This window comes from Macrobrachium nipponense, chromosome 10, assembly GCF_015104395.2.
Source record: "Macrobrachium nipponense isolate FS-2020 chromosome 10, ASM1510439v2, whole genome shotgun sequence".
Lineage (NCBI taxonomy): Eukaryota > Metazoa > Arthropoda > Malacostraca > Decapoda > Palaemonidae > Macrobrachium > Macrobrachium nipponense.
Genome location: NC_087204.1, coordinates 28,370,083 through 28,397,949, shown reverse-complemented (window position 1 = coordinate 28,397,949; position 27,867 = coordinate 28,370,083). Strand labels below are relative to the sequence as shown.

Genomic DNA, 27,867 nt, shown 5'->3' with positions numbered 1-27,867 from the left:
TCGCCGTCAAAAGCCCTATCATAGCCAATATATATGCGATTCATAATTCATAGCGATTCTGCGTTGATAGTGCAGGTACGTTAGGGAAATGTGTTGAAGTAAAATGGGAAAAGGATAATAATAATAATAATAATAATAATAATAATAATAATAATAATAACAACAACGTACAAATAAAATTTTGAATTGTGAGCTTCAAGTGTAATTACTTTTCTATTACATATGAGAAGCTATTGTCTATAAATAATAATAATAATAATAATAATAATAATAATAATAATAATAATAATAAGAAGAAGAAGAAGAAGAAGAAGAAGAAGAAGAAGAAGAAGAAGAAGAAGAAGAAGAAGAACGTATCTTTCCACCTACCGCCAGAGAATATGGACGGAGGTACAATGAAAGAAACGAAATTAGTTGCAACTAGGGGCCGAAGGGACGCTGCAAAGAACTTTAATCAATGCTTGCAGTGCACGGCAAGAGGTGCACTGGCGGCACAACTCTCCTATGGGGGAAAAATATTTTGACATCGAGCCATAATTGGTGGACATATATACCTCCAGCCTCTCGTGCAACATTCGACAGGCCTCTGGGTCATGTTAAAGTTTTACCAACTCTTAAAAGAAGACGAGGAGGAGGAGGAGGAGGAGGAGGAGGAGGAGGAGACTGTCAAGTGGATAAATGAATATATACGAATCGAACACTGGTGGAAATAGCGATGATAATGTCCGACTCTCATAGAACTTTTTAGGAAGAAGAAGAAGAAGAAGAAGAAGAAGAAGAAGAAGAAGAAGAGGAGGAGGAGGAGGAGGAGGCAGGAAAGGAAGGAAGGAAGGAAAGGAGGAAAGGAAGGAAGGAAGGAAGGAGGAGGGAAAAGGAAGGGAAGGAAGGAAGGAGAAGAAAGACGAAGAAGAGGAGGAGAAGGAGAAGGAGGAGGAAATGCAGGAGGAGGAGGAGGTGGAGGAAGAGGAGGAAGAAGAAGAAGAAGAAGAGGAGGAGAAGGAGAAGGAGGAGGAAATGGAGGAGGTGGAGGAGAAGAAGAGGAGGAGGAGGAGGAGAAAGAAGAAGAGGAAGAGAAGAAGAAGAAGAAAAAGAGGAGGAGGAAGAGGAGGACCTAAAAGTGAAGTAGCGAGTTCTCTACATACCAGAGAGAGAGAGAGAGAGAGAGGCAGACTCCTTCCGACCGCCAAGGGCCAGCTAGTAGAAGTTCCTCTCCCAGAGCCGATGACGTCACAGGCGTGGGGTCACGTCCGTGAGGCACTAAATAATGCCGCTTCAACATTTCAGAGGAAAACTGGCATGAAATTTTGATGGGTATAGGTGTATTCGGGTTATTTGGTACTGCAGAACACAACCTCTTCCTCCTTCATCGTGTTGACGGACCCAGAGTCAAAGTATATTTTGACTTTGGACGGACCGGTCCACTTCAAAAACCTGTTTTCTCCATTTGCTGATGTGAGTATGTGTACTTGCTTGAATTAAGCTAAATTTCCACCTTAAAAAAATCCTTCCATTTTTATTGTTTAAATAAAAACATACTTAAATCAATACAACAGTTTTTCCATCCATAATATTTCCTTTTTTTTATGAAAAAATTATAAATCATAATTTGAGAATTCTACACTTCACAACACAAACATCTCTCTTTTATGAGAAAGAAAAAAATACTTAAAAGCCAACTCCAGAAGAGACAAACTTCATTTTATTACTCTGAAAGGCATATGTAATTTCGTACGCCAAATCTTTGATTTCGGGGGGGGGGGGGGGTGGGGGCGGGGGGGGGGGGGGGGGGGGGGGGGGGGGGGGGGGGGGGGGGGGGGGGGGGGGGGGGGGGGGGGGGGGGGGGGGGGGGGGGGGGGGGGGGTTCGTAAGGCCGGATATACGGTTATACACATGGAGATAAAGCTTTGGCAAGAACTTCACGCTGATATAAATTAATATGTAGCACAACAAATAAATGACTATCTCCAAACACAAACAATCAAGCATTTCATAGGCCTACGAATAAAATTCGTAAATCAGGCTAGTAAAATGGTCGCCTTCAGCTGAATACAATAAATATAACATTTCCTGACACTTTCAGTCTATATTTGTCTCTTTCTCTGTCACAGGTAAAATGATACAGTACGAGAATACAAGACGAGAGAGAGAGTATATTCTAATTTTACCAGACCACTGAGCTGATCAACTCTCTCCTAGGGCTGGCTCGAAGGATTAGATATTTTTACGTGTCTAGGAACCAATTGGTTACCTAGCAACCGGACCTACAGTTTATTGTGGGATCCGGAGCACATTATATCGAGAAATGAATTTCCATCACCAGAAATAAATTCCTCTGGTTTCACGTTGGCCGAGCCGAGAATCGAACTTCGGACCACCGGATTAGTAGCTGAGGGCGAAATCCACTCTGCCAACGTGGAACTGACTGTAAGACGAGAACGTAGGGAAAGCATAAGCTACAAAATAGTTTGTAAAGTTATTTACACAAATCCTCTGACACTGCAGAAATCGCAGTACATTAAAAAAAAAATTAAAAGCAAGCTCAAGATATGGTAGGATATTACGCATCCGTAAACCAATATCTCTTTAAGTGAAGCTGGAAGCAGTAGAACAGAATACAGAATTTACGCCGAAGACCAAGCGCTGGAACTAGGAGGTCATTCAGTGCTGAAACGGAAATGGACGTTAAAACAGTTCGAAAGGTGTAACAGGAGGAAATCTCAAAGCAGTTGCACTCTGAAACAATCGTTAGGAGAGGATTGAGGAAAATCAGACAGAAGAAAGTGAATATAAACGGAGGTATATCAAAAGGAATGAAAGGAGTTGCACTAACTCCTTGCGGAAAAAAAAAAAACTTCAGTCAGAACCTGAAACAAAACAATAAATAAATAAATAAATAAATAAATAAATAAAAACGAAATTCACCAATTCCGTTCTTCGTAATCAACGGGTTTTTCCATTTAATTGGCTACAAATCGGGGCGCTGAAACACTGACTAGACTACGCCTGGTTATACCATTAAGAGGCAGCTTCCGCCGCTCGTGAACATTCGCATCAAGAGCTAATGTTCTGCTCTGAATTATACAAATTAACTCGCTTTTGGGGCTTGATTGCATTATTCCCCCAACTCCTGTTTTAAAAGCGTAGTGAGAAACGGACCCGTTAATCGGGAACAAAACAAAAGGAAGAAACGGAAGTTTATTTAATTTTCCTTTTGTTCAATCTCTGTTTATGTGTGTGTGTGTGTGTGTGTGTATGTGTGTGTGTGTGTGTGTGTTAGGTAAAGTCCACAATGAAATTCCTGTTACAAAACACAGTGTATTAAAAATATATATGTACAGAGCTTATATCTTTCGTCCAACTAACTACTTTACCACCCCATAGTGGACGAACTCACGCAACATAAAAGTAAAGCAAAGGTACCAACAAAAAGCGCGCGAAATGAAGACTGAACGGAGCTTCCCTTCTTACAAGTGATTGGAGGAAAGCTGTAAACACGAGACCTTGAACCAATAACAGCAAACCTTGATTTTGCTGACATTTGCATTACAATCGTCCCGAGAGAGGAGAAGCTGCACACAGTCTATAATACAGACAAGTCAGTTATAGCCGTGAGAGAGACTTAAAACAACGGTTGAGCGCCATTCCCGCCAATCCTTCTAGTGTCATTTGGATTGTGACCTTGCTGTAGCGTAACAAAAATTCATCAAGTGCCTAAGAGTGTATTACTGGTGCCGTGTGTGGGGTAGCAATGAATAAACGATGTGTATAGACATACGTTTAGTAACTTTAGTTGGTAGTTTGAATGTGAAACCGAAGAAAACCAGGGCTGACAAGAAGAGAGGATAACAGGAAAGTGCTAGTAGTGACATTAGGCAGATTAGACTCGAGATACATTGAACCACAGAAAGTGACAATGTTTTAAAGATGCTAATTACACTTACGTTACTATTCATTCTATTCAACGGAAAACAGCACAGACAATATTATTCATATATTTCAAACCCATATATACATATCACTGAATAAGTTAGAAAATTCATTTCTACGTCAACGATATATCCACATTTGTCTCGACTGCCAGACGCATATTAAATACAAATTTCTCCAATACTTCCGCTCTGCCGATATAACCTTATATAAAACACGTAAGTAGATGTTATATTGAAGCTCTGGGATATAAAATGAGACGTTTTCTGATCTAGACTTTTTAGGAGTTACGATCGGTTCTGGTTCCTCTCAAGACCACAGAAATCCAGAGGTGAGGAGGAGCCGAGAAACCAGCCCTTCCTTGGCTCGAAAGAACCAGAATGTCATCATGGGACACCGATGACCCGAAGAGAATTGATCTGGGATGAAACTAACACGGTGGAGTCCCTGGCGATTCCACTGAACTACCAAGACGAATGAGAATGAATACCTACGAATCTAATGAACATTATTGACAACAATAAATTTCATTATTATTTTTCGAAGTGGATAAATATCAGATAATGTCTTTTTTTTTTTAACATCTCTAAACATACTAATGTAACAGCAGTTTGTGGTATAAAGTCAATTAATCTTCGTGAGGCTATTTTGACGTTGCAGATCTCAGGGTTTCCCTAATGAGGTCTTCATTTCATATCAATTAAACAGTGATTGAAGGTGAACAGATCATTTGCCGGATTCCGTTACAGTTATCTTGGACTGATTGTCAGGTTAATAGCAATGGCCGAGATAAATATTGAGCTGTTGCACACATACACACGTGTGTATGTTTATATATACATACATCCACACACACGCACACACACACACACACACAATATATATTATATATATATATATATATATATATATATATATATATATATATATATATATATATATAATGTATGGTATGAGAACAATCCATTGCTACCCAAAGTGCCACTATTTGACTTAAGCAGCGAATTATGTACTTGGCCTTTAGTCGACTATTGAGAGTCGCTTGGTATCACCCCAAGGTAAGTAGAATAGAATACAGAATTTAGGCCGAAAGCCAAGCGCTGGGACCTAGAATGTCATTCAGCGCTGAGAGGGAAACAGGAGGAAAACCTCAAAGCAGTTTTACTTTAAAACAATTGTAAGAGAGGGTGGAAAGTAAGATGGAAGAGAGCGAATATGAAAGGAAGTACAGTAAAAGGAATGAATGAGATTGCAGCTAGTGGCCTACAATGCACCACGTGAGGTGCACTGACGTCACTATCCCCCTATGGGGCCTAAAATGAGTACAAATAGTGATAAAAAAAAGTGTAATCAGAATTCTATTCGGTAAGTAGATTTTACCAATACAGAAGAGTCCGCGAATAAAAGAAAAAAATTAAAATGTAATACAAATCTCAATTGCACTTCCGAATTTTAACGTCCGGCCTTCACTAAACGTGCCACTTTTCCCCCTCTAAAATGGCGATTAAAAATAGAACGTATCTTATCAGAAACTCATGTGGTATCGGCACATGATGAAATTCGCCTTATCGCTTATCTTCTTTAATCATTTCACAGCAAACAGCCTCTCGTGTTTCAAACCTTGTTCAGTGTTCACGATCTGGTCTCCACTGCAGTCTCAGGACGGATTTAGAGTTCGTATAGCTCCAGTTATTCTAGACCGTAATCATCACCGTCATTAGCTATTTTAATTTGTGGGTCCTCTAACCGAACCCCCACTTCGTTCATCAGAGCGAGACCCCACCGGTTTCACCTGTGATTTACCACTCCAGTTTTCCTGAGCAACGACATCTTCGGTGCTATACCAGGGACAGGCAAGGTGTCTGTATCATCAGGTATTTTTGAGAATGTGTGTAATTGTTCAACGAGTCAAAATCCACTTTGCATGTCTGGTTTTTAGAAATTCAGAGGACAAACTTTTCCTATATTTTGTCGCAATGTTTTCTTCTTTATGTTGGGGGGGGGGGGGGGGGTGGGGGGGGGGGAGGCGGGGTCCAAGATAACATTTTTATTTTGTCTGGAACATTTCAGAGGAGCTTAACAATAACTTTCTAAACGTTTTCCAAAAGAGTCACGAGCGTTCTTCGAGTAACGCAAGTTTGTCAGATATGTCACATACGTACGAAAATAGGTCAAGATGTACAGAGAATGTTTTTATTCAAAAGTTGGACCCAATTCATGTGGAACAAGCCCACACACGAGCACTGACTTGAAATTCAAGCTTCTAAAGATTATGGTGTTCATTAGAAAGAAGTAACCGAAGTTGAGGGGAAACAGAAGTATTTAAGAAAAAAAAAATTAAGTCAATAAATAGATAAAAATGTTAGTAAATCATTAAAATAAAAGAACTAACTGCATGAGGGTAGTAATGCATTGCATCTTGAACCTGTGAAGTATGAATGTGGTCTAGACTCCATGTTTGATTTAACGTCAGATTCTCGGTCCTGGATCAATATATTTGTTTATGGTCTTTGTTCTTAAAGAGGCCGAAGGATTAGTGGTAATTATAGGGGCCAATCAGCTACAATTGTTTAAATCTGTCAAAAAAACCTTCTCTCGTGTGGTGTGCTCAAGTGAAAGGTGTACCTACTTGGAGCGTCAGGTCCATAGTTACATTTTGTTTCCATACATGATAATAATAATAATAATAATAATAATAATAATAATAATATAATAATAATAAGAAATTCACAGTTTCGTGAAAACAAATTGTTAAGGATGTTGAGTTTCGAATGATCTAAATTACGAAAATAAATAAAAAAAAAAATCTCCTCCAATTTTTCATAGGACAACAGCAGAAGATACTCGCCCTTGACGACGCCACGTCCAAACTCCTCCCCTACTCAACACCCAGCAGTCCCTCCCATCCCCACCCCGCCCCTCTCTCAACCCCAAATTACCAAGCTAAAAAAAAAAAAGAAAAGAAATAAGAAAGAAAACATGGCGGAGGCATGCCCAATCGAACAGAGTAACCCGTTCAACGAGACAACGGTGGCGGCACTGACCTGTGGCGTCTGCCACTGCGATTTCGACAGCGGGCATCGGCGACCCATCATCTTGCCCCGCTGCGGGCACACCTTCTGCAGGCTTTGCGTGAAGGAACTGGCTGCCATAGGGGACATCATGTGCCCGGCGTGTAGGTAAGCATAGTCAGTGTCTGTCCTACTACATTACATATATGGATATGTCTATAGTATATTTAATATATTATTATATATATATATATATATATATATATATATATAGAAGATATATATATATAGATATATACGTATATATATATATATATATTATATACTTAATATATATCATAATATAATATATATAAGTATAATATATATATATATATAAGTATTTAATATTATGATTACAAGTTAATTTTCTGTGTTGCATTCCATTTTTCTGACGTCTTGTTTACTTACATAGAAACTTCCGTTCATGTCACCGATTGTTTATATAATTTTTGTTTTTAAGCCACGTTTCTCTAATGCTCCCTTCCATTATCCACCGTTGGGGATTCCATCCTGCTGGAGGATGGAATCCTTCGAAACTCAGCATCCTTAAACTTTTATGAATGGGTTAGATAGTAGTCTTCTGTGGAGTAACAGAAAGCTAGTTCAAGAAATTGTGGCTGTAAAGCCAAGCAATAGGCACCTTTGGCCATTCAGCGTTTTGGAAGGTGAAAAGAGAGTAGTTGGATGACAAGACTGAAGAAAGGAAGCTGAAAAGTATAGGTGCAGCTATGGGACGAAGGGACACTGCAAACAAGCTTGTGTAGCGCCTGCAGTGCACCTCCTACCGGGCATTTCTTTGGAATAAACACGAATTCATATCAATAAAAGTCACTGACTGGTCCGGACTCCCGTATGCTTCTTGTAACGACTCGACACTTGTTACTTTTGTGGTACTAGTGATAAAAATGATAAAGAATGGCTTTAGTACGAATTACGTACACAAGGGGGCTCTGGTCAGTAATGCCCTATAGACAATTCGCAAAAACCTTTTTGATTAACAAACGCCATTTTCATCCTTGCATCGGCCGAAAGTCTCTCTCTCTCTCTTTTTTTTTTTTTTTTTTTTTTTTGAGTCACCATTGTTCAAACAGCCAATACGGGTTTATCTCAAAAGGTACGCCGATTACTCATTAAGGACTCTTGATACCCTATCAGTTGAAAAGCGTCGGTTGCACTAGACGGTGCTTGCAACCTGAGATCGTTTCATAATAATAAACGGAAGATCTGAGCTCAATTTTATAAACGAGTGGATATGCAATTAATTATCTTTCTTTTACACAAAGAACAACCTTAAAGCATTTATAATAGAATAGAACTTTGAGGTGCACCGATGGCAGTAACCCCCTACGGAGGAAAAGTATTTAGAATTTTATTGTATTTCACCATTTGGGCCACTATATCTTATAGTTCCCAAGTTTCATGTGGTGCCTATGGTATAGTATAACTCATTCTCGTTTATCAACTCCCTTTCAGAGCAAAATGCCCCCCCAAGCAATGACGTCACAAACGAAGGGCTGATCAAACCCAAGGTTCAAAGGTCGACAAAGCTGACATAAATTGTATGCGCCTTTTTCCCCTCTTCCCTTTTCCCTACAATTCATGTTAAATTTCAAAGGAAGTTATTCTCTCAATTACCAAACTCTCCAATAGTTAAGGCGCGTCCACACGGTCGAACAATGTCCGACGGACTAAAGCTGTTACCAATTAACAAGTGTCTACTGGTCTTTGCCTTGTGAGCTGAGTAAAAAGCAGTGGTATACAACCTCATCTGGTACCACTGTTTGTTGCCAGATCTACCTCCATCGTTTCAACGCTTATGACGTCATCCTGCTTCGCCTATGATGTGGTAACAATATTTGTCTGTCGGACGTTGTTCGACCGTGTGGACGCACCTTTATGACAATACTCAATTTACGGATATACCTCGTATTCATGATTGCGTTTTGAACTAAAAACTATAAAGTTTGTGTTTATGGCAAATGTGTACCCACACATTCTCTTTCACTGCCTTAGCTAAGAAAGGTTCCCCGTAAATCAGCAGTCCAGGTACCGCTGAGCTATAGGATATGAGTAATTCTCTATGTCATTTCATTGCCATTTGGCTAATGCAGAAGAATGGACGCGGTCAGGTCAGGTCAACATTCCCTCTGATAAGGTCAGATACTGAGTGATATACTCTTCTTTATTTTAACCTCGACCAAAAGCAGCCAGATGACCTTATGTACGAAAGCGTCCTTATTTTGGTCAGAGGCGGACTAACCCTGTACTTTATTGACCCTGCCGATTTCCCTTCCAGAGCCAAATACCCAAACACAGAGGTCGACGACCTCCCCATCAACTTCAACATCCAGTGTCTCGCGGCTTCGCCTGAATCACTCATTAATACTCCAGCTGCCCCTAAGCAAGTAAGTCACTCATAAGACCCACTGTAATTAAGATCCTGTCATCTACAAAAAAATTTTCATTGAGAAAGTTATTACATGAAGGATTTCTTTTAAGAAGGGTACAAATAGATGGGAGAGGTACATGCTTTAAGAAAGATGGAATTTTCTCTGTACCTTGCTATGTCAGTTTTGATCACTGTATGTACTGTCCACTATTTCACCCATTTCAGTAACATTTTCTCCTCCCAGGTAGTTCCTCGCTGGACGAGTGGTTTTCGCGCTCGGCTACCAATCCAGTGGTCCGAAGTTCGATTCCTGGCTCGGCCAACGCGGAATCAGAGGAATTTATTTCTGGTGATAGAAATTCATTTCTCGATATAATGTGGTTCGGATCCCACAATAAGCTGTAGGTCCCGTGGCTAGGTGACCAATTGGTTCCTAGCCATGTAAAAATATCTAATCCTACGGGCCAGCCCTAGGAGAGCTGTTAATCAGCTCTGTGGTCTGGTAAAACTTAGATATACTTAACTTCTCCTCTCAGGTTAAAGATGATGGCACAAAGTGCACGGAGCACAATCTCCGTTTGTCCTTCTGGTGTTCTAGCTGTGAGGTGGCTGCCTGTGGCGAGTGCCTATTCGAAGAGCATCCAAAGCCCTCACATCAGATTTGTCGCATTCAGGAGGTCATCCACAAGGTGAGGTCATCCACGAGGTGAGGTCATCCACGAGGTGAACTCATCCCTGATGATCAATTTGTTAATTTCCATCTTCCAAAAACAGTTAAATGAAGAAGAGTAGTACATGCTTGCTTCATAATATGTCCAATGTCATTTAGTCAACTTCCAACTTGCCCTCCTAAGACAACTTAAGGTAACTTACTTCCCTCTCTTGAGTCCTCTAAGCCCCAAAGTTACTTTTCTTAAATCAAACTCCTAAAAACACCAGGAATTCATTGTCACGGTTCAAATTGCAGCATTTCATCACCACAACAGTAGATTCGTAAATTGATGTAAAGTGTTCACAAACTGCAAGTGATTGTTGCTCTTGTACATAAAGATTTCATCAAAATAAAAGAAAATGAATATTACCCTTTTATCTTGGTAACTGACAGGTAAAAGAGAAAGCCGAGATACTGTCTACAGAAAACTCAACGGAAGTTGTGAAGCGACTGGCGGAGGCAGTCGTCCGAAGCCTGCTGGACATCTCAGACCTTCAGGAGGCAGCCTACCTCCAGCACGAGACAGCCAGATTACATCGCAACGCCTACGCCGCCAAGGATTTGGCCTCTATTACCTCAGTATTTGAAAAGGCTAAAGAAATTCGAGAAAGGGTTTCTAATCTCGACCACAGTGGAAAAGATGAGTCCCAGAAGCCCCAAATGCTGAGTGTCATTGCAACGAGACCAGCCATCATGGCTCTCAGTGACAATGGGTGTTTGGCCAAAGTTATGGTCGAGCGAACAGGAATTCATGTACATGCCCTGCAGTCTGCTTCCACTGCTTTCAGCGTTGCAATTAAGGTAGGTGACAGAGAGTTCTCTGAGAGTAGAAGCAGTATCATGGCTGAAATAGGATGAAAGAAGTTCTGGGTAATAAGAGCATTATTGTTGTTGAAGTAAAAAGGAGTAACATGGCTGACTATTGACAGGAAAGTGCTGAAAATAAAAATGGCAGTAATAAAATCCTGACATGGGAACTAATTAATATTAAGAATGCAGAGTTAGAAAATTAAGATGAAAGAGCTGATATTAGTGGAAAAAAGTTCTGAAGTGTGAATTAATGAAATATTAATGATATAGAATGGCTTGACTCGACAGTTGCAAGAAAATGTTGCGATAAAATTTATTGGAAGCAAAGAAATGTACAAGACAGAGTTCTTTGATGCCTTTCATTGTTGCTTGTTAATGCTTATGAGCATAGAGGAAGTAATCAAATATGCTCCAGTTTACTGACCTCAGATGGCTCCACATTAAATACAATGAAGACTTTGTGAAGTCATTGCAGACCAGGGGGTGTAAGAATATCTTATGCTAATCACTGCACACAAAAAAAAAAAACTTGATACATCCTGATATCACCTTCCCTTAACCTAACCTAACCTAACTTGGGGCACTGCGCCTAGACATGGTTTGGGGTGGGGCTTTGCACTCCAGTTCTATAAATATTTTCAGCCATTTCCGAGACATGCTAATGCCCCCTGATCGCCAGTTAATCCGACTTGCTTGTGAGCAGTGTTGTTAGTGATGAACAATAACCCAAAAAGTGCAATAACCATGTCATTATAATCCAGTACCACAAAAGGAAACATAACTGTGCCTTCTTTTACCTCTTTCAGTTGGGGATCCTGACTTCCTGCATGAACAACGATGCGCCTGTTACCTTCCTGGACATCAAGGCAGGAGAGAGGAAACTTGGAAGAATCTATATCACCCTTGATGGGAAAATGCGAAGAGCTCAGCAGTTCATAGCGCTGTGCCTAGGAACACTTGGACCTTCCTACAAGGGCACAAAGTGAGTGTTCGCCTGTGCATAGTCATGGAGACTTTAGTTTGCTCATTTATCAATGATGGCCACTTGAAACAAGCCACAAAGTTATAATGAAATGAAAGATCTAAAGAGTCCACTGCAATTATTTTTCTTCCCCCACCCTAACCTGCCACCACATAAATACAAAAGGCATGCTTTTAGATTTTTTTTTTCTTTTTAATATATAGCACCCCTTTGTTAAGAGAGTCTTATCCATCCAATAATAATAATAATAATAATAACAACAACATAAAAGGTCAGATCCTGCAAAAACCAGTTGGTTTTATCTTAATATGTATCCATAAAAAACTGTTATGTTCTCAAAACTGCTCCAGCATGTCTGAAATATTTACTTATTTCTACTTTGTTCCAGTTTCTTCAACCTGGCTTAGAACCAGCATTTCATAGTGTTGCCTCATATGGGTTCACCTCAAGGCATCAAAAATCAAGTTAACTACCTAACCAAACCTAACCTAACCTAAGCATTCTCACCTAGTTGCAGCAATGATGTCTCACTAAACTAAGCCACATTCACCACTTCCATGATCGCATGCTAATTCAGATTCAATTCCTAACAGGTTTGATGGCGTCAGTGAGAGAGACTTGCCAGGGGAGTACATCAGAGGGGGAGATTACCAAGGTCGTGGGGGTCTGGGAGGAGAAGCACTGATGGATAATCTTGAATGGGGTGGCAGGTAAGAAAGGGTTACAGAAGTATGTATATATATATATATATAAATATATATATATATATATATATATATATAATCAATACTATATATATATATATATATCTATATATATATAAATATATAAATATATAATATATATATATAAGTATATATTATATATATATATAGTGTGTGTGTACCCAGATAAACAGACCCCAAAGAAACTTGGCAGATATATTGAAAGGGTGATCTTATGGATATAACTAACTTTTTTTTCTATAAAGTTAGCCAAGAACTGGGGATTTGTTGACATGGAAATTACAGTCACCTATCAAAAAAGATGTCGGTTTTTGGCACCTTGAGTGCTCCACATCGACTATATATTTGAGTTATCTTTTTCATAATGATAAAATTCATGCTAATTACCTAAATATCAAGTTTGACATATCTGACATTTGAAGGGTTTGGAAAACTTACCCATTAGTAAATGATACTCAAGTGCCAAAACTAAATACTTCTAGTCTCCAACAAGAGCTCTTATTCATTCACAGATCTGTCAGTTCACTGACCTTTTTATCTAATCATTTACAGCTGGTCAAAACCCAAGAAAGCTGGTCAAGTGTGTGGCGTCGGCGGGGAATTAGAAAGGAAGTTCGGATCTCTGTTTGCTGTGTGTCTTCGTGACGATCCAAAAGACACTTTTCGAAGTCCCTTTGGACAGGTAACCAAGGGGCTAGATGTCCTTGAGGTCGCCACGAGGCACAAGCCCTTCAATGTGGTGCACATCAGTGACTGTGGAGTTCTTATTCCTTTCCGATCAGAGGAGTTGCAGTTGTAGCAATGGTATCAGATAGCTGAAGTTGCAGTGAGGATCAGAATGGATGGAACTGTGCGAATGACGTCAAGAGAGATTGAGAGGCTATACCTAGCAATGATATAACAAAGGGACGAAGTTGTAACATTGGTGCCAAAGAAGCTGAAATTGCATTAGTACTAAGTAATACTGAGCTTCTTGTGGTGATTATCATGAATGCTGAAGTTGTACTGATGTCATCAGAGGCTCTGAACTTGTAACAATAAAACCGCAAATGCAGGGGGTAGTAAAAGAGCTTTATAAAAGAAAGTGATGCTACAAGGTATCAGGGAACCAGAAACTGAAACAATATGTTGGAGGGGCCGAGGTTATTAGTTAGAAAAATAGAATAGAGTGAAATACTGACACAACCGATCGGCAGGTGTTGTAGTAATGATCTGAAACTTTTGTTATTGTTTCCTTTCATATGGTTTAGCTACTCAATACTGTTTCACCATGATTTTAATTTCATACAAATATTCAAACTTGCATTCAATCATCCCATGGAGAGTGATATTGCTAGCTGACCTGGCACACATAATCCACAAATAAAACAATCTATAACATTTGTTCGCTTATTTCTTAATGAGTCCTTTGAAGTAATACAGATTTTAAGGACAACAATGGTATGATTCCTTTGAAGTAATACAGATTTTAAGGATGACAACGGTATCAGTCCTTTGGAGTATTACAGATTTTAAGTTTGACATTGGCTACTTATTGCCATGCCGGTCCCAAGCCCGGATAAATGGGGAGGGTTTGGTGTGGGCTCGTAACCTGCATCATAAAAAGATACCCTACGACAGAAACTGATACAGTTGGGGTTGCGAACATTGGGAGATGTGAGCTTCACCATGGTCCTGAGGATACTAATGAGGCCCGAGCCAGGGTGGCCATGGACCTTGGTCCCTTACTTCGAACTGGCCTCATATGATGCTTTCCTCCCAAACCCCCAAGACATTGGTGGGAGGAGGTTGGTGGAAGATGGTCACAGAGGTGCCTCACCAGAAGGGAGTCGGCCACCCTTCAACACAAAAGAAAGTTGTCGAGTTGGATGTCTAAATGCGAGAACAATGTATATGACAGGAAGATCAAGTTTAGTGGCACAGGAAATCAAGAGATACAACTTGGAAATTGCTGGATTGAGTGAAACTAGGTGGCTTGGGTGTGGGAAAGTAAGAATAGAGGATGTGTTGTTCATCTATTCTGGTAAAGACCAGGGAGAACATGAGAGAGGTGTAGCAATTGCTTTGAGTAAGAAAGCTGAAAAAATGGTGGAGCATTATGAATGTATTGATGAGAGAATAGTCACTTGCAGGTTGCGAGGTAAATATACAAACATCACTGTTATACAGGTGTATGCCCCTACTGAAGAGAGTGGAGAAGAAGAGAAGGATGAATTTTATGAAAAGCTAACTGGAGTTATACAGAGGGTTAGAAGACATGATATGTTGTTACTGATGGGGGATTTTAACGCTAAAGTAGGAAGAGAGTATGATGGCTTTCAGGGACAATTGGAAAAATTGGAATTGGAGCTAGAAATGATAATGGGAGAAGACTCCTAGAGCTATGTGGTGCATCTGGGTTATCTATAACAAACACATATTTCAACCATAAATTAGAGCACAAAACTACATGGGTGTCGCCAAATGGACTGGTACAAATTTGATAGATTATGTTATTGTAAATCAGAAATGGAAGAAGTCTATATTAGACACCAGAACTTTTAGGGCTGCCGTGTTCCTTCTGACCACAAACTCGTAATATCCAAGATTAGAATAAAGTTACAGGCCAATCAAGAAAAAGGAGAACTATAAAGTTTGATGTGGAATAAAGTTGAGAAATGAAAGAGTTTAAACAACAGTATGAGGTGAAGGTAGGAGGCAAATTTGCGGCATTAATTGGTATGGAAAATATGGATATGGATTCAGAGGAATCCTGGGCAATATTAAGTTCAGATACTAAGGACGTAGCAACAGAGGTGTTAGGTTATAAGAGAAGTAACAGCAAACCTTGGTTTAGTGATGAAGCAAAAGTTTTAAGTGAAGAGCAACAAAGGTTGAGAGTTCAAATGGACGATGAACAAGACCTAGAGAAGAAACAACAACTAAAAAGACAAAGAAATAGAAAGCTGAGAGAACTAAGTGATAGATGAAGCATGACCAAAACATGTTTGGAAAGAAAGAGCTACCGAAGTTGAAGAAGCTATGGAAATTGGCGAGAGCAGGGCTATGTTTGCAGCTGTGAGATTCTTGAGGAACGCAAGCCAGAAGTTGGAGGGAGTGATGGCATGTTGGATGAAGATGGGAAACTTGGTCACAGACGAAATGGAGAAAAGGAATCTGTTGCAAGATATTTTGAAACAAAAGATCCTAAATGTTGATACTACCGGTAGGGATGAGTGCATTGCAGATTTAAACGAGGCCCTGGAGGTACAAGAAGAAGACATTAGTGCAGAGAGGTGAAAGAGGGCCTTAAAATCTGTAAAAAATGGAAAAACTGCTGGCGTGTGCGGGATAACTGCTGAGATGCTAAAAGCAGGAGGACGAAGGATGATAGAGGCATTAAGAGTTGTTTTTAGCATAGTTTGGAAAACAGAGGTGGTACCAAGTGATTGGAAAAAAGGCAATTATGATACCAATATATAAAAATAAGGGAAGCAAAAGGGAGTGTGGTAACTATCGGGGCATAAGTTTACTGTCAGTCCCAGGGAAGATATTCATGAGAGTAATACTTAACAGAATAAGACCTATAGTAGAAGAGAAACTTAGAGAACAGCAGTGTGGTTTTAGAAGTGGAAGGTCAACAGTGGATCAAATTTTCACCATAAGACAGATAATTGAGAAGATATGGGAGTATGCAAAGCCAATATTCTGTGCTTTATAGACTTGGAGAAAGCGTAAGATTCAGTATGGAGAGATGGAATGTGGAGAGTGGCAGAACTCTCTCTCAGTAGCCATCTTGCTTGGTGAGACGTACCCGCGTGAAGTCACAATAATCAACAGATATCACAAGTTTAACATACGACTAGAATTTGAGAAATATCTAGTGTTCGTGAACTATCGGTGATAAGATTAGTGTGAAAATAGTAGGATAAAGCGTCTTCTAAGTTAGTTTATCAAGTGTAATACTATAAATCAGAACAAGATGGCAGTAAGTTCCAACTGCGGGAAAAGGTGGCGTAATTTGGCGTGTCTAGCAGATTCGCAATACGATGAGGTAGCAGGAAGGGAACTGGCATTTCTCATCTATGAAATCAGCAACAGTCCTAACCAAAAAGATACAAAAGCATTCATAGATATATTAGAAGGATATAATCCTTCAAACTGGAACAAATCTAATGAAAACATCTTGAAAATAATTGAAGAAGTTCCAAATAAAATCCAAGTGGTCAAGAGACTCATAAAGAAAATATACATAAACCAACATATTCCGACAAAGAAAATGAATAAGGTGAATCTTGTGAATATACTAATTGATGCATTAGGAAAAAGAATGCCAAAAGCATGCAAACTGTGTAAGGTTTGGTATAGCATAGTCAATCCACAAAACCTAATCAGAAAATGTGCTGCATGCAACATTCCGACCCATCCACAGTGTGCTGAGGTAATACAAGATTTGAGAAAAGATACAAGAATTTTTTGTTCAACATGTCTATCATGGATAGACAATGTTATTAATCAAGATTGAATGTACAAATAGTTGAGGATGAAGAAGAAGAGGAAAAGGAAGAAGAAGAAGAAAAAGAAGAAGAGGAAAACGGAAGAGAAGTAAACAAAAATGAAATGACAGAAAAAAAAAAAATAAGGAAAACAAAGAACAAGATAAAAGTATGGATGCAGAGATACTCATTGATACTACATATGAGGCAATAAAGCAGCATACCTACGAAGAAATAAATTACGATATGACAACAGAAAAGCAAAGCCCGAAGAGGCTCTACCCAGATCTATACAATGACGGGAAAGAGGAAAAAATAGACAAGAAAGACAAAATCTGCACCTTTTGAAAAGAGGAATTGCAGATTTGGAGAAAGATGTTACTACAAAACATCCTAAGATATGTCAAAACTATGAAATATATGGTAAATGTGCATACTTAGATGGATATGGGGATGATTGCAGAGATCTGCATCCAAAAATATGTAAAAACTAAAAAGAAGGAAAAGGATGTAAGTTCGACAAAAAATGCAAATATATGCACCCTGTAGCCATGAATCATAATCAAATAAATAACCAACCAAGTAATAAAATCCAAAATAAGAAAGAAACAAATAAAGAGAGAAATCAAGAAATACAGGTAAAAGAGAAAAGCAAACCACCAATGAGATATGCAGAGGTGTCAGCAAAAATTTCAAAGCATCAGCTCCGAAATTCTACTCAAGAGATAATAACTGTATTTATTATGCAGAGGATATTGCAGAAACGGCGAGAAAATTGCAGATTCAGACACAAAATGAATAATTATGATGAAGGAAGATCAAATATTATGGAAACGTTTTTGGATTTTTAATGTCAGATTTCTGAAATGAAAAAAAGAACAACATAACCAGAACAGGAAAGAGACATGGGAAAATCCTTACTACTATCAGTATTAAATGAAGGAGGGGAAAACACGCAAACCATCCATAGTGATGAATGCGCAGGGTTTAGTTACGAGTAACTCAAAAAGAAAAACAGAGTACTTAGAAGAACTAACCCACCCAAAATGAAAAGAAAATAGATATATGAATATAAAGTGAAACCTTGGTATTCCCAAGAGACTGGGAATGATGATCAAATAAAAGGGTTCCAAACTTATAGATCAGATAGAAAAAATAGGAATCAAGGGGGAACCGCAATATATTGGGAAAGACAAAAAAAACAAGGAAAAATATATTGAGATATATGTAGAAATCACAAGGACTGGACTATTCTCCTATCTGGTGACTTCAACTTTCCTTTCGTAGAATGGAAAGAACGAATAGGAGATTGTGGTTGTACTTATACATATAAAAAAAGAGAGTAATAGTAGTGCAGAAGATAAGAGGCAATTTGAAAACGCTATTAGATATGCTACTAGAATACACATTCAACAAATAAATCACCTGCCAACAAGAAAGGAAAATACTTTAGACCTAGTATTTGTGAACGAGATGAATTATGTTAAAGAAATAATAGTTTATAATGCGAGTATTTCAGACCATAATGTCATAGAATTACAGTTCATTCCAAAGCAAGTGAAAATAGAGATAAGCAAGAAATGAAAAAGTGTGAGGATATGGGAAAATACAACTTCTACAGTAAAAATATAAAATGGTCAGAAATTAATGAAGAATTAAACAAAGATTGGGATAACATTTTCGTAAGTGATGACATAAGGGTAAATACGGAGATATTATATAAAATATTGGAGATAATAGTGGAAAAATATATACCGAAGAAGAAAAGTAAACATCATTCATGCATACCAAGAGACAGAAGGATCTTGTTCCAGAAAATCAGAAAGTGGAAAAAAGGTCTTGCAAAAGAAAAAAAAAATGCATGGAAAGTTTATAGAACTAAAAAGTAAGATAGAAAATGCAGAACAAAAAAAAGATTATGACAATCAAAAGAAAATGAAAAACGGGGACTTGGAAGAAAAAACCCTATTAAATATCAAGCAAAACCCCAAACTATTATACTCATATGCGAAGAGATGAATAAAAGAAGAATAGAAATAGGCCCTCTGAGAATTGAAGGGAGATTAACAATGAAGAGGAAATTTGCAACATACTGGCAGAACGATATAAGAGAGAATTCACCCTAGAATAGATAATGAAGATAATGATATAGAAGTAAGGATGATGAAAATAGAAGATTTAGCTGACATAGATATTAATGAAGCTGATATTGTGCAGGCTATTAATGAAATTAAAAATGGAGCTGCTGCAGGGCCTGATGGAATTCCTGCTATTTTGTTAAAGAAAGTAGTTCATTCTATCGCAAAGCCACTTGCAATATTATTAAGACAAAGTGTAGATACAGGCAAGATATATGATGAGCACAAATTAGCAATATATTACCCCACCCCTACTTTCAAAAGTGGATCAAGACTAGAGGCAAGTAATTATAGGCCTGTGAGTCTAACTCACATATTATGAAAGTGTATGAAAGGGTAATGAAGAAAAATATTATGAAACATTTAATAAAAAATAATTTGTTTAATAAAGGACAACATGTTTCGTACCCGGAAAAAGTACACAAACCCAACTGTTAGTCCACCGTGAGAACATATTCAAAAATATGAAAAGCGCGGAAATGAAAACAGATGTGGTTTATTTAGACTTTGCAAAAGCTTTTGATAAAGTAGACCATAATATATTAGCGAAGAAAATTAGAAAACACAATATCGTGGATAAAGTAGGAAGATGGTTAAAAGAATTTTTACACAAAAACGAAAACAGTAGTTATTGCAAACGACGAGAAATCGATGAAGCCAAGGTAATATCCGGTGTGCCGCAAGGTACGGTGTTTAGCTGCAATACTGTTTGTTATTATGATTGAAGACATAGACAATAATGTTAAGGATTCGGTAGTGAGTAGTTTCGCAGATGACACAAGACTAAGTAGAGAAATTACTTGTGATGAAGATAGGAACGCTCTACAAAGAGACCTTAACAAAGTATATGATTGGGCAGAGGTAAATAGGATGGTATTTAACTCTGATAACTTGAATCAATAAATTATGGAGACAGAGAAAGAAAGCTATATGCATATAAGGGACCTAATAATGAGACCATCACAAATAAGGAAGCAGTTAAAGACCTTGGTGTGATGATGAATAGGACCATGTTATGCAATGATCAAATAGCAACTCTGTTGGCAAAATGTAAAGCAAAAATGGGAAATGTTGTTACGGCACTTCAAAACAAGAAAAGCTGAACACATGATTATGCTTTATAAAACATATGTTCGTAGTCCACTTGAATATTGCAATATGATATGGTACCCACACTATCAAAAGGATATTGCACAAATAGAGAGTGTACAAAGGTCCTTTACAGCTAGAATAGAAGAAGTTAGGACCTAGACTACTGGGAAAGACTACAATTCTTAAAATTATATAGTCTAGAAAGGAAGGAAGAGAACGCTACATGATAATTCAGGCATGGAAACCAGATAGAAGGAATAGCAGAAAATATCATGGAACTAAAATACAGAAAGAGCAAGCAGAGGTAGATTAATAGTGCCCAAAAACCTTTAAGACAGATAATTGAGAAGAGATGGGAGTATGCAAAGCCAATATTCTGTGCTTTTATAGACTTGGAGAAAGCGTATGATTCAGTATGGAGAGATGGAATATGATATACCACTGAAAGTGATAAGGATACTAAAGAACTGGTACAAGGAGTGTGCAGCTGTGTACAGCGGATGGACAGCAAAGTGAATGGTTCCCAGTTGGAAGTGGGCTAAGACAGGGATGTGTTATGTCACCCACCTTGTTTAATGTATATATTGACCATATAATGAGAAGAGTGATGGAGAATGAAAACAGAGGGGCAAGTATTGGTGGAGAAGTTTTTATGGATTTGGACTTTGCTGATGATGTTGCGTTGGTTGCTGATACGTGGCTGGTGCTGGTAGGTATGGTAATGAGGATGGAGACAGAGACACAGAATTTTGGCTTGAACATCAGCACAAAGAAGAGCGAGATCATGGTTGTGAGTAAGGATGATGATTGGGTGCACATGGAGGATATGACAATCAGAGGACAGGAACTCAAGCAAGTTGAGAAGTTTGTTTACTTGGGAAGTGTGGTAACAGCAGACGGGAGGCAAATTGAAGATATACAAAGAAGAAAACTAGGAGCAGCAAGAGCTTTTGAGGTTCTGAGAAAAAACGTTTGGTCGAGGCATGAAATCAGCTTGAGAACTAAGATGAGAATATTCAATGCAGTAGTACTACCAGTCCTGATGTATGCTCGTCCACCTGGGCACTGACCAGAACAGAGGAGAAAAGGTTGGATGCTTTTGAGATGAAGCTGCTGAGAAGAATACTTGGCATTAAATGGGATGATTATGTTAGAAATGAAGACATCAGGGTGAGATTGAGGCAAAGGCCAGTCAGTACCAGGTTGAAGAGGGGAAGGCTGAAATGGTTTGGACATGTTGAGAGGATGGAAGAGAATAGAGACCCCAGGAGAGCACTGAGAGCAGTACAAATAGGAAGAAGACCGCTGGGTAGACCAAGAACAAGGTGGATAGACATAATTGTCAGGGATCTTGAGGATGAAATCCAAAACTTAGAGGAAGCGAGGGAAATGGCTCGGGATACAGACAGATGGAGAGAAACTGTATCAGCCTTATGCCACTGGCCAGTGGCGGGAAGATAAATAAAATAAATAAAATAAATTGGTGTGAGTCCTTTGAAGTAATACAGTTTTTAAGAATGACAATGGTATGATTCCTTTGGGCCATGACCCAAAATTTTACGTATCGGTACCACCTGGGTGGGCAAATTCTGGTTGCTATTTCTTTTATTGGTGTATATTCCTAGATCACAATTTGACATGATAACCCTTGCAGAGTGGCAGCTTATTACTGGTAATTGTCTCTTGAATAGACAGACCCAACATCGGTTCGACTCAGAAAGACACTTTCTCCGAGCATCAGCTGTTATGTCATTATGTCCACCCACGACTTACTAATCACCAATAAATACATATAACGGCCCTACTTACTAGCCTAAGTACATAATTTCAGTTATGCATTAATATTCAGACTGCTTTCGACAAATTTGCAGTGCATTTGGTCAGTAACTTCAGATTTTTTTTTATAATCTATTTCCTACTGCTGAGTTTCCTGTGGTCAACAAATCAACCACGTTGCATTTATAAGTTGACAACTAAATAATGTGATATGTCATATAGTTCAATTACTCCTATATTTTAAAACACAGTGCAGATGTTATATGCGGAAACCTACTTAGCAGTAATTAGTGTGAACTGAATAATTGGTTGATAATACAGTGAATCTTGCGGCATCATTTATTATACAGCTGGCACACTACATTTGGTTCACTCTATTTTAATAACTGGTGTGTTCAACTCAACATACTTTGACTCAACCTAAATTGAGCCGATATCATTGTTAGTAAAGTCCAAACTTCCAACTATATTATGACACTTGTGATTCAGTCACCATCATCGTCTACATCGGAGTCTGTTAGTTCCGCAATTGGCTCTTCCTCTCACTCGGTTGGTTGATGCAGGTTTGTAGCTTGCACATATTTGTGCACTTCAAGCCATTGGTGAGACATGTGCAATCTGGTAATTTGCAGGATCTCACACACTTGCAGGAGAGAAACTGTAGCACCGAATCTGGTGTTGGTGAGCCACGCATCCAGTTAATGACCAACTTTCTATCATCGTCTGTGGTCCACCCATTTTCCTTGGGATTTGGTACAGAAGGTCGAGTATGCAGACCTCCTCCATATGGCAGACTGATAGTTGGCACGGGCAACATGCATTGAGAGGCAATCCTCACAAGGTGGGAGCTGACTGGATTCGACTTCACCACGTCTGGCACAAAAGAGTTGATAGCGAAGTGTGTTCACGTCTGTTGTGCGAGTGCAGGGTGCATGCATATGGCATGTGATCTCTTGCAGCTTCTGAAACAGCTCATCGGATACATTCCATGAACTTCCAAGCTCAGTGAATGTCTCCTGGAAGGTCTTTTCAGTCTTCAAAAACTTGAAGGTACCCATCTTTCCATGACCCGCAAATGCAATGACGGTATCACAACCAGTGAAAGCATGCATGTCAACCAGAGCGTCACATATATTGCTTCCCAATGAGTTGCTTAGCTTGGTAATGTCAAGGAACCTTGTCCCGGTTTGTGTTCCACATTTCTGATACATGCTGCATGGGATGTGGTTGCTCAAGCCCAAGCACAACACCAACACATCTGTGTCCTCAGCAGTAATGATCACAGCCTTGTAACCAGGCTCTGCTGCATTGAGAGCATGCAGCAACTTGCGGGTGTCCGCTTCTTCTTGAGAGGATTTGAGCTCTACAACCTCTTCCCATTGGTCTTTGCCTATCTTGAAACAGTCATCCTCACAGGTGACAAAATCTTGTTTTGGAGTTTCTCCCTGTATTTGGATCCTTTCCATTCGTCTACCAAGAACTTGATCAGATTTGTCTTGCTAGCAGAGCTGCAAAGTAGTTTCCGCCATTGCTGGATGTTATGGCCAGGCGCATTATTCCTGAACTGGATGCCCCTGTCCTCACCTCTGTTTACTCTTTCTGCATCTTTGATGGATGCCTCCTTGTAAACATCAAAGACAACATCTATGCGTTGGCTCTTGGCTCCTTCGTGGAGAACTTTGGCCAGGGCTGATTCTGCTAACTGAGCAAATGTCTTGTCATTCCCTTTCATCTTCTGTATCAAGCTCATCCCGTCTATGATGGTTGTTGATGGTTCAGGCATAAATTCTGCAGGAGAAACAATCTTCTTCAGTTCCCTGGCTAGAGCTGTTTCATTTGTCTTGCGTAGAGATCCATCGCCATTGGCAAGGGCCCATGGCAGGGGACCCAGGGAATGTGCCAAGACGTCACTCATGTGAAGCTTTCGACTCTCAGCCACTAGAATCATGTGGCCAAACAGGTTCCTGTCAGCCTTCAGAACTGCTTGCTTGGCTTGCCCTTGGTTCCATGGTTTCTTTTGGATGTTTGAGAATGTTTTCAGTTTATTTTTTGTCATTTTGTCATAGAACTGAGTTGTTGGTGGATTTGACTCTAGTCTTTCTTTTTTAAAAGCTTGGTACGCTTCCTCTCCTATCCTGTAAGCATCAAGGAGATCGCTGGCTACATCTGGCAGTGCAACAGTGGCAGTTGACAAGCTGATAAACTCTGCATGCTCTGGACTGAATGGGTTCAACCAGCAGGTTTTCATGAGCTCAACAAGTGACTGAACATCAGCCTCATCTCTTCTGATCCTGGGCAACTGTAGATCTGGGTGATTGACATGGGATTCGTTTCGACCTACCATGTCCCTCAGCTGCCACAGGTAGGCACTCCGGTACTCAGACGTCATGTAGTACTTGGTGACAGCTCCAGGTTTTAGGATAAAACCTTTGTTCCTCCAGGTGTATGTGTGTCCTTATTGACAGTCTCTTCAATAGTTTGGTCCACAGGTATTCGCCCAATCTGGACAGAGAATCCACCTTGCATGAAGTGTGCATGTGCTTCAGGGTGATCAACTGGTACATCTCATCACCGCCAACTCATCGCCGCCTACTCATCCCTGGCCCAACTCATCCCTGGCCCAACTCATTCCCGGCAGTGATTAATGAAATTCAGTAAATATTAAAAACACCTTTATTCAGAATCAAGTATGACTCTTTCATGACACTAAAAATAAATTAACACCATATAATTAAAGACAAAAAATCCATGAAAATATAGAAACAAAATTTATTTTATGTTATGAGAAATGCCTTTTAAATATTCAATGGGAGTCCTTTCATTAAAATTTTAGACGATTCTAAGAATGCGGGAATCAGTATCCCTGTACTTTTTTAATTTGGCGGGTGGTGAACTGCCTGCTATAAGTGATTCCAAATATAAATCTCTACCTTTCTGAACTTTTTTAAGTGCATTTATGAATTTCCAGAGTGTAGGATGTTCCATTCCTAATTCCATTTGTAATTTTCTGTTCGCTCCTTCTGCATGGTTGTTTGTTTTATCTTCATGATTCAAAGTTCGAAAATACAAATTCCACATTTCCAATGGAAAGAGTGGGGCACGTCTGCTATTTCCACGTCTGTTTAACCGACCTATATAATTGTCTTCAAGCCAGTTCAAGATTGGCACATGCTCTGGGGATAATTCATCAGCTAAGACATCAATATATGAATCAATATGATTGACAGGTACAAATGTAAGCGCCAGTATCATCTTTACTTGTAAAGAAACTGGCTATCGTATTATAGCGAGAACTTAGACCCAAAGCCGCAATGTGTTTTTGCATGTTTTGGCTAAGGTGAAAGAAGCACCCTTTTAGTTCGACTTGTGGAAAATTTTCCTTGATTGCCAAAAATGCTGCAATTTCAAAATCACATACAACCGATTTCGGGTTTACTGTTGGTTGACATTCTTTTATCATTTTAAATAGCCTTGAATATGTAACTTTCCGTTTGTTAGGTAATAGAGCATAAAGCACTGGAATGAAACCTCTATTTTTTGAGTCATTACAACATACACATGAGAAAATAGCGTGGGAGCAATCTTAAACGTTCCGTCTACATACCAAACTTCTGCTGATACCAAATGTTGCAACCAACTTCTTCCAAATAGCAAAATTCTATCTTCACTGGGACCACTGTCTTTTAATAAAAAATCTTCCTTCTGGTTTGGCTCTGTTTCGTAGGTCGAATATTCATCAGGGATTGCTAAATGATTTAGGTCAACTGGATTTGGCGGAGAGGCACTAATCTGATTCCGTTTCCGACGAATAGTTTTCTTTAGAGCCGACGAATTCAGGAGTGATCCTTGCACCGCTTGGGGAACATTACATAAAACTTCATTAATCACTACACTTGGGTTTTCCATCGTCTCTTCAGCTCTGGTTTTAATTTTTGTAGTTGTCCTTTCTACTTCTACTTTTATCGGTGAAGAGTCATGGGTGTGAGTATTCAAGACTTTAACTACGTTTCCAAATCTTGTGTGTATTCTCGCTTTACACCTGCCGAGCTGATCACATTTCCAGAACATCAAATTGCTGTCCGTTTTGCTGAATTTGTCGAAAAATGAACAAATAGCCATCATGAGAAAATTTCGCTTTGCCTCTCTGACTTAAAATTGTCTCCATTGTAATGGGTTTACTGAAAGAATGTAAAACTGAAAGTGATATATCGAAAGGTTAATAATTACTAACGTTTTTGTTGACAAACATCTGATTTCATACTTTGGTACTTTTGTTTGTAATTGGTAATTGAGTGATTGTCGTCATGCGTTGAAAGGTTAAAAATTACTAACGTTTTTGTTGACAAACTTTGATTTCATAGTTCGGTATTTTTGTTTACAAATAGTAGGATTGGTAATTGAGTAACTGTTGTTTCGTTTTTATTTACACTGCCTTGCAGTGTGTGTGTGTGTGTGTTGGACCGGTGATGAGTTGGGCCGGGTATAAGTTGGCCTGGAGATGAGCTGGGCTGGAGATAAGTTGGGCCGGGGATAAGTTGGGCCGGAGATGAGTTGGCAGTGATGAGTTGGCTGGCGATGAGATGGCGGCGATGAGTTGTCCCATTTCGGTCTTGACATTCAAGAGCACAACGTTACCTCTTATCTATTATGGCCACTTCCCTTGAATTATGTTGCAGACTGTTCCAATCATATGTTGCTGCTATTGGCATGGGCTCATCGAAATCGGAAAGAATGATTCAGTCTTAATCTCCTAGTACATAATAGTTATTCTTAACTAAAATAACTGAACTATTTAAATACATATGATGCTTAATGCGCTAGTGGTATCTGAAATAAATTTTGCTTAAGTTCTATACCTGAAAACTCCAAGTTTTTCAGATTCAGCAGTCTCCCTGGAAGCAGCAACGCTTCCGTTGAAAACTTAAATAGCTGAAAACTAAAATGCTGAAAGCTGAAAGTTGAAAGCTGAATTCTTTTGCACGATTATGATCAACCAAATAATTCTGGTAATGTTATGTAATGCCCAATAACATCAATTTTGATGATATTGGCCGATTTTGCACATTTCGCAAAAACGCCGACCCCCAAAAATTGTAACATGAAAAAAAGTATGAAAAGCTGCTTTTGTGGAAGGGTTATCATATATTAAATCACTTGTATTAACCCCATAAACAACTTAGTAGAAGTAAACTTTTGCCCTCTCAGATGGTACCAAAATCTGGTCTGGCCCATGGACTATAATACAGATTTTAAGGATGACAACGGTATGAGTCCTTTGGAGTATTACAGATTTTAAGTTTGACATTGGTTTGAGTCCTTTGAAGTAATACTACAGATTTTAAGGACGACAATGGTATGATTCCTTTAAAGTAATACAGATTTTAAGGATGACAACGGTATCAGTCCTTTGGAGTAATACAGATTTTAAGTTTGACATTGGTTTGAGTCCTTTGAAGTAATACAGATTTTAAGAATGACAATGGTATGGTTCCTTTGGAGTAATACAGATTTTAATGATGACAACGGTATGAGTCCTTTGAAGTATTACATATTTTAAGGATGACAATGGTATTAATTGCAACTGGTGTTCAAGACAATAATAAAATCGACTGGTTTTCCATATTCTGAAACTTTTTATCAACAATTTGTAAACCCCTAGAATAACATGCTTTGCCTAAAATAAGATCTTGGTAAAGAAAATTATTTAGGCATGCAAATGTGCTTCAACTACAAAAACCAGTCCAGGTTTTCCAGAGTTATATATTTAGATGAAACTAACATTCCACAG

General features: G+C 39.0%; 2 protein-coding genes across 4 annotated transcripts in view; one reads left to right on the top strand and one right to left on the bottom strand.

Moving 5' to 3' along the window:
- The window catches only part of LOC135223521 (treacle protein-like), a 443,099-nt gene that overhangs the window by 386,843 nt on the left and 28,389 nt on the right, over positions 1–27,867 (bottom strand). The gene's annotated exons all lie outside the window — the stretch shown is intronic.
- LOC135223520 (RING finger protein 207-like) lies at positions 5,532–13,981 on the top strand. Of its 3 annotated transcripts, none has more exons than XM_064261979.1 (8): positions 5,532–5,785; positions 6,754–7,106; positions 9,277–9,385; positions 9,906–10,058; positions 10,475–10,882; positions 11,698–11,873; positions 12,467–12,583; positions 13,151–13,981. In XM_064261979.1, exons 2-8 carry the CDS (start codon positions 6,907–6,909, stop codon positions 13,395–13,397), a joined length of 1,410 nt encoding a protein of 469 aa, XP_064118049.1. In that variant the 5' UTR covers positions 5,532–5,785; positions 6,754–6,906; the 3' UTR covers positions 13,398–13,981. The 3 variants fall into 3 exon arrangements, with proteins under 3 accessions (XP_064118049.1, XP_064118046.1, XP_064118047.1); XM_064261976.1 differs by having other exon boundaries at positions 5,532–5,801; XM_064261977.1 differs by having other exon boundaries at positions 5,532–5,815.

Bases quoted from the DNA above. Each gene is read 5' to 3' on its own strand.
- LOC135223520 (XM_064261979.1), top strand. From the start codon at position 6,907: ATGGCGGAGGCATGCCCAATCGAACAGAGTAACCCGTTCAACGAGACA. The intron at 10,059-10,474 runs GTGAGGTCATCC...GGTAACTGACAG, and splicing joins TTCAGGAGGTCATCCACAAG to GTAAAAGAGAAAGCCGAGAT. The intron at 12,584-13,150 runs GTAAGAAAGGGT...AATCATTTACAG, and splicing joins AATCTTGAATGGGGTGGCAG to CTGGTCAAAACCCAAGAAAG.